The sequence below is a fragment of the Meriones unguiculatus genome, chromosome 6, assembly GCF_030254825.1.
Source record: "Meriones unguiculatus strain TT.TT164.6M chromosome 6, Bangor_MerUng_6.1, whole genome shotgun sequence".
In the NCBI taxonomy this organism is placed as follows: Eukaryota; Metazoa; Chordata; class Mammalia; order Rodentia; family Muridae; genus Meriones; species Meriones unguiculatus.
Genome location: NC_083354.1, coordinates 72,091,311 through 72,107,432, shown reverse-complemented (window position 1 = coordinate 72,107,432; position 16,122 = coordinate 72,091,311). Strand labels below are relative to the sequence as shown.

The following is a 16,122-nucleotide window of genomic DNA, read 5'->3' as shown; positions in this document are numbered from 1 at the left end:
AGTTGCTGTGGTCATCGTGTCTCTTTGTAGCAGTTGGACACTGACTAAAACACTCTTGTTAGACTCATTCCACGTGGTTGCAGCATGAGCATCTTTATTGTTTTCTGTACGGACTGCTCCACTGGAGTCTAGCAGGTAATGGTTCCATGGATGGAGCTAATGTTCAGCTTCCTCTTTCTAACAACTGCCTGAGATGGTGAGCATCTCAAAGCAAGAGACATTTTGTGTCATAATTCTGTAGCTTTCAATTCAAGGCACTGCTGTTCTTGGGCCTGTGGCATGGCAGCACTTGCTGGTGGACGCAAATGGCCGAACTATTTTACCTCACAGCTAGGATGTAAAAGAGAGAAATGAGGAAGGTTTATCCTCTTGCTATCCCCTTTAGCAATATGCCTTATTATGGCCTAAGTCATCTCACCAGGCTCTATCACTTGAAGGTTCCACCATTTTCTTGTAGCTCCTCAGGCTGGGCCTTAGGTAGAACATTCCAGATCTAAACTATGGCAGGCAAGCCTCACAATTCATTTAGATAATCTCCTGTGCATATTATTTTGATATTTCAAAGTATGCTTCAAAGTACATGTGCACACAAAGCACACATCTGTGTGCTGGTGCAGTTAAAAGCATTCAAGAAATGTCTAGAATTGGAATTGCAGGTAGCAGACTTTCCATGACCTAGCGCTAATTTCTAGCAGTCACCACATCTTTTACCCACTGTCTACCCGCCACTGTTTCTCACCTAAGTCCTGAAGATTCACCACTAACTCCCTGGAGAATTCACTGTGCTCATCCAACAAGTGAAGAGAAAATATCAGGTCCAGGTGAGCTACATAACATTGGAATAGCTCCATTTCAACATACACAGACATCCGGTCAATAAAAGTTCCCAAACACTGTGGTAAGGCAGAGGGATAACCAAGGAAAGAAAGGGTCTAATATTCACTCTTCAAGAGCTGAAATCCAACCCTGTCCACTACTTGGGACCCAGAAGAGCTGAGTCTGTTAGCTGGCCTTTCTCTGTCACGGACATGGTTTTGGTTATTAGAAAAGAAGCTGTCAGAACCCCGTGAGGCAGCCATTGCTATGGACTCCTCCCCGCCCTTTGCGCATAGAAAGCACTGACAGGTTCTCTTACGGCTACATACTCCTTCAAGTCTGAGCGGTTTTGTTTGCTTTGATAAAACAAACAAACAAACAAACAAAAACTTCACCTGTGTGCTTCTCTGTGTTCATGACTTTCAAACTACTTTGACCGTAACCAACAATAAGAAAAACTTTGACAATGTAATCCATCTCCATAACATGGATCCCAAACAAGCCTCATCAAGAGCACTTGGCTTTACTGTGTGTGACATTTTCTGGCATTTGCTACTGTAGTCTACTTTGCAAAAACATTGCTCTCAACCCACTTGATTTCATGGTCCCTTAATGAGTCATGGGTTGTTTCAAAAGCATGGCTATTTATGCCACCCACTGCCCTGACATATAATCCAGGTGCTTGCCTGTATAATAAAAACCTTAAAACCCTCTGCTCTATGCCTGCTAAATTTGTTCTTCCTTAAAAAGTTAAGTGTACCAAGTGTGCTGGAAGCAGCATCTACCTGAGGCTTCCTCCCTCAGAGCTGCATTAGTGAGCTGTTGTTTGGTGCTGGAAGTATCAGCAAGTGCACCTGGCGATGCCATTCTGCTTGCTCATCAGTCACAGCTGGGGGAATACTTTCCCTGTGGTTGCCTTTGATGCAGCTTGAAGAAAAATGATGAATGCAAATTCTAACCAGCCCCCACCAGAAATCCACCTCCCACAGCTGACTGGGCTCCTGATGGAAGGAGGCATGTGTCCTTGTCACTCAGAGGAGTGATCTGCTGCAGGGAGAGGGCTGGGTTATGGAGTCAAAGGACATGGTAGGAAAAAATTGCAGACAGACCTGGGTGGATTCTCCCTTCTCTATGCCTTCACCTCAGGGCAAGGGGAATGATCTCACACTTGGATTTAAGTAAGAAAGGACCCAGGTGTCCATCAACAGATAAGTGAATGAACAGGACGTACATACGATGGAACGTTCTTCAGCCATGGAGAATGGAAGGGTGTTGTGGCATAGGCTACCTACCACACAGGGGAACCATAGATAATTATGCTAAATAAAACAAGCCAGAATCAAAGAGCATGTTGTATGAATCATTAGGTGAGGTGGATGCCCAGGCTTGTCAAATTTAGAGTTAGAAGTAGAAAAGAAGGGAAGGGAAAGGAACGGGAGGGGAGGGGAGGGGAGGGGAGGGGAGGGGAGGGGAGGGGAGGGGAGGAAAGAACCACTGGGCCAAGACAGGAAAGAGACCAGATTTACTGTTAGTCTTGTGGACTGTGATCATTGATTTTCACTCATTTTGTTGGGGCTCAGAATCTTCTGAATCCTCCCATTTTAGAATAGGTTTTTGCAGCAAACTGTCTCCAGCAAGCTAAACAGTATTCAGGGTATCAATGGCAGATGGGGATGCTGTTTAAAGCCTTTGGCAGACCGCCATATATGGATCACAGTGGAGACCCATGGATTTTGGAGAAAGGTCATGCTGTCATCTGCAGATAATTAATCGCCCTTTGAGAAACAGATCATGGCCTTCCATTGGGCATTAGCAGAAACTGGATGCTTGGCAGTACACTACCAAATTACCATGCAACCTGAGCTGCCAATCACGTTCTGGGTGTTATTTGATACACCACAGGCACGCAGCAATCCTTTATAAAATGGAGGTGGTATGTATGAGTCAATAGACTAAGAAGGAAGTTTCAGTGTCAGTGGAGGTGACTGATCCAGACTACTGGGGACCACTGAAATGCTTTCCTGTGAGGGAGGAGGAAAGAGTGTCAAAGATCCTGGAGGACATGTATCAGTTATTTTTCTCCTATCTGTGACCAAACACCCGGTAAAGGGTAATTTAATGGAGAAAGGGTTTATCTTGGCTCATGGCTTAAGGTGGATAAGGTATTGCAGTGGAAGCAGAAGCTGGTCACACATTGTGTCCACAGTCAGGATGAATGCTGGCAATCAGCTTTTTTTTTTTTTTTTACTTTCCATTCAGACCTAGACCCAAAGCCATGGGGTGATGACACCCACAGAGTGATGGCCTTACCTCTCCAGTTAAACCAAACCCAAACCAGCCTCATCTCACAGACAGACCTGGGAGGGCTGTGTCTTGGGTGATTTTAAACACAGTTGAGTTGGCAATAAAAATTAGTTATCACAGGGACACCATGCCCTTCAGTTAAAGCCAGTGGAAGCCCCAACAACTTCTATCTAGACATGATGACAAATGGCCACGACCCTTCAGGAACGAAGGTGTGGATCACCCCTCCAGGCCAAGAGTACTGAGCTAAGGTGCTTGCTGAGGGCAAGAGAATATGGAATGGGTAGTAAAGAGTAATTTAAAGGCTCACTAAGGACGCGTGACCAGTTACAGAAACAGGATTGTAATTGTCGTGCTTCTTATTTGTTAAGGTTTATGTTTGTTCATATTCGCTATTCACATATATTAAGTGGGTATCTAGTTTTCTTTCCTCTCCTATTCCTCTTTCATATAACATAACAACAGTTGAGTCAATATCAGCAATCACCTGTTGTTGAATCTACACCATCATAAATAAGCAACGGGATATTAAGATACAAAACTTTTTCAGGGGACTTTGCTATCTATTTGGAGAGAATCAGCATATGGTCAGTTCATGATTAGATAATTATATTGGTCTAGGTGGTATTGTGACCTTGTCATTGTGTCTTGATTTGGGATCTGACCATGGTATAAGGAGACAGGGTTGGGTGTCGGGTTGCCAAGGAGTGCATTTGTGAAAGTTGGTTTTGATTGTCAACCTCACAGTTTTTAGAATCACTTAGGAGTCACACCACTGAGCTTCTGTTTCCAGAGAAGATTAACTCAGGGAGAAGATCCATTCTCAAGGTGAGTAATGCATTCCACTGGGCAGCTCTGCTGTGAGGAGGCCCAGGGGAAGGGTTGCAGCATATGCCTGCCTTTGCTGCTTCTTTCTGAATGTGTCTATCACTGCTGTCACCACCCGCCATCCTCCACTGACATCACATTACAGTTTCTTCAGCCTTCCAACACAGACTGGTTATCAGTGACTTCAAGGGGTTCCGGCTGACCAACACTGGATTGGGTCTGCTGAGGCATCCAGGCTCACAGATTGAATGACTACTGGGTTCTCAGCCTCCAGTGTGCAGACAGCCAGTGTTGGCCTACCTAGCTCCTATTATTTAAGGCAACCTAATCCTCTCTCTGTCTGTCTCTCTCTTCCCTCCCTCTCCCTCTCTCTCCTCCATCCTTCCCTCCCCTTCTCTCCCTCTCCCTCTCTCTTCTTCTCCCCCACCTTCTCTCCCTCTTCATCCCTCAGTTAGTTCTGTAGCTTTAGACAACTCTTCTTATAGATGGTTACAAAGTTTTTCTTTAGAATGAAACACATTTTCTGGCAATGAATAAAGGTGATGGCTATCCAACCTTGTGTGAATGTACTTAATGCCAGGGAACTTTTCACTAAAAAACGGTAAATGATACAGTAAGTGTAACTCAGTACAAAGACAGGGTAACACCTGCGATTATTGTAATTACACTCACAGCGTCACACCACCAGCACCACCAGCTGTCTCCTGATGGTACCCACCTTCCACAGCACAGAGCCAGGGGACATAGACACGCCAGTTTTGCCTGACACTTAGAATACCTGGTTTTCCCGACAAACTAAGCAAGATGGGACAACAAACAGGTTTGCTTCTTCCTGTTGAGCTGGACATCCGGATGGGGTGTTGGTGCCAATGTCTGGCTGCCCACTCACAGTAGTTTTTCCTTGTGGAATTGGGAGACAGGAGCTACCTCTTGAATCACTGAAATCATCTTCTATAATATTAAAATGATAAGTGGGAAGCAGTCAGCCCTGGATTCGTTGGCATAGCCTTCCGCTGTCCTACTGAGCTGCTAAAGATTGTATTGAAAAACTATCTTATATTGTTCTAAGCCTTTAGTCAATCGCCAGATTTTGAATGGTCTGAAAATTTTTACCCATTTTATTTCAATGTCTCAACAGCATCAGTGTTTCTAGTTTCCGCACACCAGTATTCTGGAACTTTTACCCCAACCCCACAGAGTTTAATTCACCGTGTTGAGGGAATAAGGGTTTAGTCCAGTTGGGAAAGTGCTTACCTAGCCCTAAGTTTGAGCCTAGCACCACATAAACTGGACATGGTAAAGCATGTCTGTAAGTGTCAGCATTCACTGAGGTAGAGGCAGGAGGATCAAAAGTTCAGGGTCATTCTTGGCTACCTTTGAAAGTTCGTCTTCTGAAAATACCCTAGGAAGAATCAGAGACAGTTAGTTGCCCTTTGCCCCGTGAGTGATAGCTGGGGTAAAGGAAAACATTTGAGTACAAACCTGGGATCAGATGTACAGAGCTCCTGCAGCTAAGTGAGAAGATGGACAGGGATACCCAAGCCCTGGACAATCCGGGAAGTTAAATGCATCTTTAGATGGGGACTTACAGTGACTGCTAAGGTCGTGGACTATGCTTGCTTCAGAGAAGTGCATGGTCCCTTGATGGATGGTCATTGAACAGCCTCTGGGAAGTGGCATTGTCACAGGCTGTTTCTAAAGTTCTGTATAACCTTGCCTCGATTTTTGCTTTTTCTTCCCATAAGAATTTTCTACTGCCGGAGAATTTATATTTCTTTTATCCTCAGTTGGCGTTTAAAGTGTAAGAAAAGGCAATTGGCTCAATTCTGTATGGATGCCGCCTTGCAAAAGTGACAGCTGAGTGTTTTACATATTATTCTGACTTGAATAACCTGCCACTCTGAGTGAAGCTGTTTTCTTCGCTAGACTTGCTGTAGGTTGGAAGGGAAGCTATTCATAGACCATAGTAAATGACACAACAATTTTCTCTGCAAGTCTAGAATGATTAATAGCTTTTTTACCTCATCTGTTCCCTCATCTCACACAAGGTTGGAGAGCAGTTTTGCCCTTACCACTTTCTAGAAGAAGAAACAAGATTGTTCGCCGGCTCAGAATGTTCGCCAGCTCATTATAACAAACTGATAACCTGAAAGCACTAGCTTTTGGTCCCTCCACACCTCTTAATGCACCCATCTAGCTTCCTCCCAAATACCATTCATTTATTAAGACCCGCCACGTGAAGAGACTTAGCATATATGCCAAGTATCAGTTAAAAAGGATTCTAGTTACAATACCAGAACAGCTCTTCCCCTTCACTTGGTCTCTATCATTCAGGGATGATTCACCCAACCCCCCACCTTGTCACCTGCCTTGCCTAGGGGCATTATGGGTAGCAAGGACTTCCCCTTGGATGCATTGTTTGAGTCAAATGCAGGGTATGCTCTTGTACTTCTTTCCTCCTGGAATGATGATGGAGGGTGTGGGCGGGGGAGGTCTTAGAGAGGAAGAACAGATCCTTGATTCCTGTTCCCGAAACAGAAATCCTGTTTGTCCCATGCTGGCCTGCACAAGCCACTGTGGAGCAGCACAATGCGGCAGATCCACAAGGACTTTTCCCACTCGTACTACAAACACAGCCACCCTCTGCAGGGAACATAAGAGAAGCTTTCGGGCTTCTACTTCCCCTCCACTTGTTTGAAGGATCAAGAGAACACAGCCCTCTTTCAACAAAAATTAAAAAAGGAAAATCATGAAAAGAGCCAACCTCTTTTTTTCTCTCCTTTCCCTTACTCTATTGTTGCATCCAGGGAAGAGGAAGCAGTGAGCGCCACTGATACTGGGCCCCCAGGGATCCCGAGAGGGTCACACCCCAGGCACCGCAGCAGCTTGTCTTCCTCCATTTGCAGAGGGAGTTTGTAGCAGTAGGCGCAGAGGTTTCTCCTGGCTCTGCCCTGACGTGAAACAAAGAAAGAAGAAGAAAATGAAACGGGAGGGTTTCTGTGGTGTGTGTGTGTGTGTGTGTGTGTGTGTGTGGTAATGTGTGTGTGGTGTGTCTGTATGTGTGGTGTGTGCATGTGTGTGTGTGGTGTGTGGTATGTAAAGGAGAGAGAGTGTGTGTGTGGTGTGTGGTATGTAAAGGAGAGAGAGTGTGTGTGTGTGGTGTGTGGTATGTAAAGGAGAGAGAGTGTGTGTGTGTGGTGTGTGGTATGTAAAGGAGAGAGAGTGTGTGTGTGTGGTGTGTGGTATGTAAAGGAGAGAGAGTGTGTGTGTGTGGTGTGTGTGGCATGGTATGTGTGGTGTGTGCATGTGTGTATGGTGTGTGTGTGGCATGGTATGTGTGGTGTGTGTGTGTGTGAGAGAGAGAGAGAGAGAGACAGACAGACAGAGAGTGGGGAAAGGGAGAGGTAGAGGAGGGAGAGAGAGAGAGAGAGAGAGAGAGAGAGAGAGCGATTCCGGCAAAGCAGGCTAGGTTTCATGGGGCAGAGTTCTTAGATGTAAGGCTCTGGAGAAAGGAGATTCAGAGAGACTTTAGCTCTGTCCTGCTGGTCTCCACACTCTGGCTCAGACCTATGTGTTCCTTAAGGGCGGAGACAAATTCCTTCCACTTGTTTTTGTTTGGGTGTTATCAGGATGCCCAGGAACAATTGTCTCTGTGACTTGCAATGTAACAACACTGTGTTTATTTCTCACCTTAAAAGAAAGGTGTGCACCGGACCACAATTTCTGGAAAGCTAGACTTGGAGAAGTATTTTTTTTTTTAATGAAAATGTATTTGGGCCATGAATTCTCTTTTAAGAATGAAAGTTTGTTTTCATGCACTTGCTTTACTGGCTGCAGAGAGGAAAAGGCCCTTCTTCCCAGTCTCATATGGTCTTAGGGTCTAGCTTCTGTCCACTGTCTTGGGATTCCTCCAACTCTGTGCAATGCCATTTCTTCCCAGCACGTGCAATTCCTGCCTGCTTCAGTTTCACCAACTGAAATCTAGAAGAAAACAGAGAGAACAGATGTACTATACAGAATTTTGTTTGCCATTTACCCACCAAGTAAAGAGGGTGGGCACTGTGAGAGCTAGAGACTCTAATTTATCCCGTTAGTCATCATGACAGGAGATGGATTGTATATCAAGGGCCATTTTGTTCTGTACTTAGAAAAGGACGCATTTTATTTTACATGTGTTCATGTGTGTATGTAAGAAAGGCTACTCATCATCAGCTGCTATCCACCTTGGTTTCTGAGACAGGGTCTGTTACTGGGCTGGCTTGGAGCTTGCCAAGTCTTCTGGTATGGCTGGCCAGCAAGCACAGGGGAGCCCCCTCCCCCTCTCCTGCTCTGGTATACCATATCTAGACCTTTGCCCCAGCCCTGCCCAAGGCCTCTGGACCTTCAAACTTAGGTCTTCACGTTTCCAAGGCAAGCACTTTACCAGCTGACACATTGTCCCAGCCCACTTTCGGGTTTTGCTATTAAATTTTCCTTGGGTATAGGTCAAAAGATGAGAGAGAGAGAGAGAGAGAGAGAGAGAGAGAGAGAGACTGACTTACCATATATCCATACATGTAGCTCAGGCTGCTGTTGAACTCTCATCATCTTGCCTTAGCCTCTTGAGTTTCTGGGTTTACAGAAATGTGACATTTTACCCATTTCTAAAATTCTTTCTTAGCACCTTATCCTGATATTGTCACTCCCAGGATAATAAAGCTGACTCTGGGGTATCTCCCAGCATCCTTCTAGAAACCTTCCAAACTGTTCTCTTACATAATAGCTCAAATGAGTTTTAAAAATGTGAATATTATATTCTTCGTTGAATGACTTTTGCTGCTGTCCCTTTCCTGTGGCCATGTTTTCCTTCTGCCATGATTCTTTATACTACAGGAACTTTGCCTGTGGCAGACAGTACCCAGAAAGGCCTTCCTTCTTTATTACCTTATTCCTTTCTGTCCTTCAGTTTTCAAGTTAAATGTCATTTACTCAGAAGAGCAGTAACTGATTACCCATGATTTCCCCACACGGCAGACATGGAACAATGAGCCAAAGTGATCCCTTACACTGCTTAGTCATTGTGGTGGTTGGAATCAGAATGGCCGCCGCAGGCTAACATATCTGAATGCTTAGTCATGAAGTATTGGCGCTATTTGAAAGGATTAAAAGGATTAGGAGTTGTGAGTGTATTGGAGAAAGTGTGTTGCTTGGGGTGGGCTTTGAGATTTCAAAATCCCATGCCAAGCCCAGAGCCTCTCTCTCTGTGCCTAGGATGAGGATGTTGCTCTCAGCTGCTGCTCCAGCAATTGCCTGCCTGCTGCCTTGCTCCCCGCTGTGATGAAAATGGTCAAACCTCTCGACCTGTAAGCAAGCCCCCAGTAGAATGGTTTCATTTGTGAGAGCTGCCTTCATCATGGTGTCTCTTCACAGCAATAGAACACTAAGGCAGTCAAGATATTTTGTCACAGAAATGAGAAAAGTAATAGAGAAAATTTATATCAAGAAGCGGGGCTGATGCTGAGAACATGTGGTTCTTAGAGTTTTGAGACCACTTTGTAGGGGAATGTGGACGAATTTGGAACTTTGGGGTAGAAAAGCCTCTAAATGCTATGAGTGGAGATTTGCCATTGTGGTAGGAGTTAGGACCATGAGAATTCTTGGAGAAATGCAGAAACTGAAGGCCTAGCTCATGAAGTTTCAGAAGGGTGCAAAGACTATCTGGACCTGAACTACAGGCTATTCTTGCTAAAATACGATGAAATGAAATAAAAATAAAAGCAGCAGTATTCATTACCCTCCATTTAGGATAGCTGTGAATGGATGTATGTATGGGAATGAGTGAAAGCATGAAAGTCTTTGTATCACGTGTTAACGCCCGCCATGGAAGAGACATTCAGAAACATGGCAGGTGAAATGACCTTGTCCGTGAACATCAGCCTCTGTCAACAGCTACTCAGGAGCTGGAACAAAGAGCACACTGGGTGACACAACCACAGCAGCAGAGGTGAAGGTGGCCAGGCACCCTGAACTATACTGACTAAGGCCCAAGAAGCTGCTACCATTCCTGACCTGACCAGCTATGAAGAGACGTTCCCGTGATGGCAGCTTCACCTTTCATTCTCAAGTGCCAGGAGCGGCAGACACAGACGACTTGGGTAAGTTGTTTTTGTTGCGTGTAAGAACTTCGCCTGTACTACTGTGCAAGTCTGATATGGAGTGTTTGTTCCGCAAGCACAGAACCTCACACACCATTACACCAAACCATGAGCTTGACTTCACAGTGAATAAAGCCAAGAGATAGGCCCACTGGCTATATCACACATCCAATACCTGGAAGTGAGTGTTCCCTAGAGTGCTTCTAAGAGGAAATTGTCTGTAAAGGCCTGGTACAATCTTTCAGTATATTCATGGACCAAAGACTTTTAAGGGTGTCACATACTCAGTAGGAAGACTGAGTGTGCCCTGAGACCAGGAGTGAAAACAGGAGTAGGCCCACACTTTGGACCCTGACACATTACAGGTAAAGGGGCTGGAAATTTGCTTTCACATTCCTCTTTTAAGATTCCATCTAGAAGAAAGGCCTACCAGAGAAGGTTCATGAATCTCTAGAAAGTGGCCTGGAGTGATGCCAGAGGCAGCATCACTGAGATCCAAGGAAGGGCATGCAGCTGCCTTGAGAGCACAGTTGGCAACCAGCACCAAGCTTCATGCCCCCTACGGTCAGTCCCAAATGATGGGACTTCTCAGGGCAGCCCATCTCTGGTGATGAGTGCCCGTTGAGACTAGCTGGAGTGATGGAGATAGGAGAGGCCTAGGCATTCCTGCCCAACCGGTATAGCCCTGCTGGCTGGAAGGTCTTTGCCCAGCTCTGCCTACCATGACTAACTGGGGCTTAGAACTACACTGGAACCTTTTCTCTCCTTGCTAGATCTTCCATCTCTTCTTTTTCTCTTGTGTTCATCCCTAATAAACTTGTCTTTGCATCTGCTTCCAGAAGACCAGGTTATGGTCTTTGAAACAAGAACAAGCTTAGTAACTAGGTATTTGAGGGGCAAATTGTTTCAGTCTCCTGAATTTCCATTTCCTCATTAGTAACTTTAGTTTTTATAAGGAGAACGTTAGCATCCTGGAGTCCCTAGGCTAAGATGAAATCTATCACGTGAATCACTTGCCAACAGTGCCCGGCATATAGAACAGTGTGCATTGCACTTTACTGTTGTTTTAAAGGGCAGTTCCTTGAAACAGGCCTCACCCACACTAACACGCTTTGTGGGCCCTCAGAGGAGGGAGAAGCGAGTGCTTAGTTTTCTGGCCATGCTGTTGGCCATTACAACACCCAATTCCCTCATCAACTGTGAGCCCAACTGTGGCGTCCTGTGCACATTAAGTCCTGTAACCCACTGAAGAAGGTACAATCGCTAATCCTGGTCTACAGATGCGGAACGGACACACACAGAGCTAGTGGTCTGACTCTGGAGCGGTCTGCCTGCTGTCCTGATTTCATTTTTAGAAAGTGTTTGATGCAGGTTGGGAGAACCTTGCCTCTTGATTCCGTAAACCTGACGAGTCAGATGTCACCTGTCTGCAGGTGGACAGATGTTCATTCGTCTTTTCCAAAGTGTTGAGGCAGGAGAATCCAAAACCCCTTGCCCTGAGACAGTGTAAAGACAGGAGGGAGATAGTGACAGTGGTGGCTTCCTTTCCAGTTTTCAAATATTTGCAAATAAGTAACACAGTTCTTTCAACATTTTTTTTTATTTCTTTAAATTAACAAAATATAGGCTACATGCCATTTCTGGGTAAACCGCCTGGAAACAAGAAGCAATATTCACAACTGGGTTGCTAGACATGTGGAGTTTTAGTTTCTAACTGGCGAGCCAGAACTCTGTGGGGAGAGATGAACAGGGGTGGGGAAGTGGGGGAGGGGGTGCGTACACCTATATAAAACATTTGGTGTAATGTCCAAATATGTGAAGGATTTCAAATGTTAGCTTGGTTACATTTTTGTCTCAGCAAAGCAGACAAAGATCATAACTCAAAACAGGTTAATATTTTATCGAATGTCTTTGGGGCTCAATAAATACAGAATGCACACTGACTGAGCTTTTGCCTGTAGCTACTTATGTCCAGATATACCCGTTAGCTCCTTTTGGCTTGGAGAGATTGGTTTCAGTGTGATGGCCAAAGAAATGTCCAAGTTTTAAAAAAATAAAAGGATGAAAGAGGAATACAAAAACATTTAAGAGGATGATCACAGGCCTGAAAAAAGGGGCAAGAGACAAATATGCCCCTTGGCTGGACCTTTAGCTGGCTTAAAGTGATAATAGTTAAAAGCCTGGAAAGCATTTGGTTCTGACCTATTTTCAGAATTCTATAATGCAGTGAAGGGCATGGCTTTCGGGTGCTGGTGAGCTTGGATGGCTTTATTCCTTGGTTCTCTGAGGTGGGCTCCTACTTCAGATTTGTATCTGGTTAATCTGATCAAGGTTGGCCATGCCTTCCCCAATGTCTGGGAACCTGATCACACTCACTGGGATGCTTTTGAGGAACAATGCTTTTGGGAACAATGCCTTAGGATAGCGGGTGTAATGAAGACTGCTCTGCCTCCACATATGAAACATGGCGTTAGCTTCCCTTTCAGGCGAGTGTAGGTTTAAGCCCTACTAAGTTTTTCATAGCTGTAAGTGAAAACTAAAGCCAGGCTTAGGGGGCACACTCCGTACTCGTTGAGGTTAACTTCTCTGGGTCCTTCTCCCTCCATGAAATCTCACTCAGGATCCTAACAGGTCACACAGAGGACTTCTGCTGCTCTGAGTGAAATGGGCGTGGGGGCTGTGTATCTCCTTTCTTAGCAGCTCTGGAGGGGCCTAGGATGGGACCTGCAACTCTTCAAAACATGCTCACAAACCACCATTCTAAACCATTCTCTCTCCCAGACAACTGGTTCCTCAAACATTCCCACAAGGTTGGTTTGGGATTGACTTGATCCTGCTCCTCTAGATTTTCTGGTTTCTTCTATTCCAGCAGGATACCCAGAGGCACGTGGAAGTATGTGGAACTCTGGTCAGGCCCAGCACATGTCCCTCAATTCTTGGTTTCTGAATGAAGCTTCCTGGACACTTTTATCAAAGGCACCAGAAAGCTTCATTCACAGTGAGGGGAAGGGATCTTGCCCATCTGAAGACCTGCAACAAGATTTTGTCCAGAATTGTGCTTGTCATCATAGAAATACAGAGTGATCTCCCCACTATCCATCCCCTTCGAGGGGTTTGTGACCCAGGTACATACACAGGTGGCAGTAGGAAATGCATACACTTTTTGTTCTTCACAGTGACAGCCATGACAAAGAAAGGGATTTTAGGATGTTGGTAGGAGAACTGGGGGAGAGATTGTTAAAGCACATAGGTGAATGGTAGGGACTGGATGAGACCCGTGGAGAAGCAGCTTGGCTGACAGAGAATGCTGCAGCCAGCAGTTAGAGCCACACTGAGACTTCTAAAGGAGTGTGCTGGGACTTTGGGAGGACAGGAAGCAAGGCAGTTACTAGAACTGGCCTTCCAAAGAATACTGACATTCTCAACCAAGAGGCAAGTTTCATACAAACACAGTCTAGTACCTACCATGTGTCAGTGTCATGAAAGTAATCCCGTCAGCATTGCTTTCCATGGCGGCAAAGTCTAAGAAGACCCACCCAATAGGTCCAGAAAATCCATTATAATGCTCCAGTTTACTGCTACAGCTGTTCAAGCATCTGGGCAAGAGTAAGAGACATCATAGGCCAGCCATGAACTGTTAACACACTAAGTGTCTACAAACACCATAGGCTTTGTCTTCTGGTACACACAGACACACACACAGACACACAATGTATATTTACAAACACGTGAGCGCGTGCGTGTATGTGTAAATATACAGTGTGTGTGTGTGTGTGTGGTCTCCTTGGGAGAATGACAGAACAGGAACAAAGACCCAAGTCAGCATTATGTTTGCAGCTCTCCTGTCCTCCACCTCATTACATCTAAAGATAGGATCAGAAATGTGTAAGAACGTCGGGAAGGAGTCCCAGGAGACACAGAACTGGGTGAGGGCTACATGAAACCAGGGCTCTTCTTTTTTGTGCCCAGTGCAGGGACCCCCAACCAGACCAATTAAATCAGAACCTTACGGGGGAAGCCCCAGCACTGCAGGGTTTTGCTTGTTTCCATTTTTTTTTCTTTAAGAGAAGGTTTTACTTTGTAGTTCAGGCTGGTTGCAAACACAAGGCAATCCTGCCTCAGCTTCCCATGTGCTGGTATTACAGTTGTGAGCAACCATGCCTAGCTACATCGGTGTTTTCTAGAGGATCTACTGGGTGGTTCTCACATGCAACCTGCTCTCAGGCTACAACGATTGGTGGGCAATCATTCCTCTCCCCTAAATAAGTCAGAGCTTCTTTTAGGGAGAAGTCCTGAACCCGTTTCACAGCCCAAGCTCCACTGCTCACTGTGGCAACAGTCCTTTTAGCTGCTTCACAAGGCACGTGGCTTCAGAACAAGATGGCAGTGATCTCTGTGAGGGGCTTCTTCTTGGACAGGGGGTCTGGCCTGAAGAGCTGGGACTCCCAAGCATTGTTCATATATCTACAGGGGTGTCTAAAATGTCCCATTGACCAGGGAAACTGAAGCAGGACAGAAGACCGGACCAGGTTTCTAAGCATCGCCTGGTCCCATCTTAGTCAAAATGATTCTCCTTCTCCGGAAACCCCATCTCACATTTGCAGGAACTTCTTGAGTACAGCCTTCCCAATAGCTCATCTCTTGCTTCATTTTCCGTGTTTCTATCATCTAATAGTGGCTATATTTTTACATATACAACTACTAATATTTTCCCCTATGATATTGTAACATAAATGCAACTAAATAGTCACTAATAAGGTAACATGAGCACCACAGTTTTGCCACTAGAAATACATTTGCCTTATTGCATGTTAGGAGAAAACACTTTCTAAAAGCACCTTGAGTTCAGCTTGCAGTTGGATATCTAGAAGAATGCACAGTTCGTCATGTGTGTGATGTGTAAAATAACACCAAAGGGCCCCTGCACGTGTATGAAATTGCCAAGTGCCCAAGGAACGACCTGAGAAGCATTTGTGTTACCCACACGTTTAGTCTGAGCCATTTGTAAAGACCGGCGCCACTTGCCCGTCCCCAGCAAATGACAGTTCACGCGGAAAGTTGTATTTGAACTGCCTAGATCTCATTTTCCAACTGTAATTTTAAAGCTGTCCACTTAGATACCCAAAAGGACTGCTTGTTTTTCCATTTTCCTCTCCAGTAATTCTTTTAAACCCTCATCTCTGTGCTTGAAGTATAAGTAATCAGAAAACGGGGGGCCCTGCATGCCGCTTTGCAACAGCCCGCTACCCGGGCGCTCGTCTCTGACAGAGCAGTCTGTGTCTCTGCCCTCCTTGTCCTTGCCACTGTCCTCCCGCTGCTCTTCTGGAGCATCCTGGTCCTCGTGTTCTTCCCCAGGGCCCTGCAGGGCCTGCTCCTGCTTGGTGGACAGATCCTCAGGCGCGCAGAGCGGTTGGCTCTCCGTGGCCACGCTGGGGCTGTAGGGTCCCACCCCGCAGCAGTTGTCCTCACCATCCTCCTCCTCCTCTTGGTAGAGGCAGCTCTGCGTGCTGTCAACGTCTGACTGGAACATTGGCCCCTTCGTGCTGCGCTTTCGGGAGAGGTCAAAGGGCTCTTCCTGCTCCAGGTTCCTCAGCACACCAGTGGACTGAGCCAGGACCAGTCGGCCCCTGCCCAGACCTGCAGGACCAGAGCAGAAGTTTACGTGTCTGAGAAAAGCAGTGCCTGGGACTCTCTAAGCGTCCTGGCTGTCCATTTTAAAAACGGGGGAAATTGTTCCCACTGAGGTCATGGGTGTGGGAAGCTTGCAGTCCACGCAACCCTTTAAGGCAAACTTGACAACGTTTGCCTGGAGCTAGGAATGTCTCTACAGAGAACTTTAAATATGGAAGAGTAAGGAGAGGGGGCATAAGTACAGAGTACGAGTGAAAATGTTTTCATTCTAAATAAAAAAATAATAGTATCTAAATTTTGGTTAAACATATGAATGGCAGAACCACACAATGAGCTGTATGTGGGTGACATAAATACCTACATACACGACAATACATATATGTATTCTCTATATATTCTAAGCTAAAAT

The 16,122-nt window shown here is 45.6% G+C and overlaps 1 protein-coding gene across 1 annotated transcript in view; it reads right to left on the bottom strand.

The window, feature by feature from the left end:
- Window positions 1-11,663: 11,663 nt before the first annotated feature.
- Window positions 11,664-16,122, bottom strand: part of Znf366 (zinc finger protein 366) — a 67,803-nt gene continuing 63,344 nt past the window's right edge. Inside the window, exon 5 of the mRNA XM_021644119.2 lies at window positions 11,664-15,719. Within this exon, the coding sequence (XP_021499794.1) occupies window positions 15,196-15,719 (524 nt within the window). The 3' untranslated portion in view covers window positions 11,664-15,195. The remainder of the gene's footprint in view (window positions 15,720-16,122) is intronic.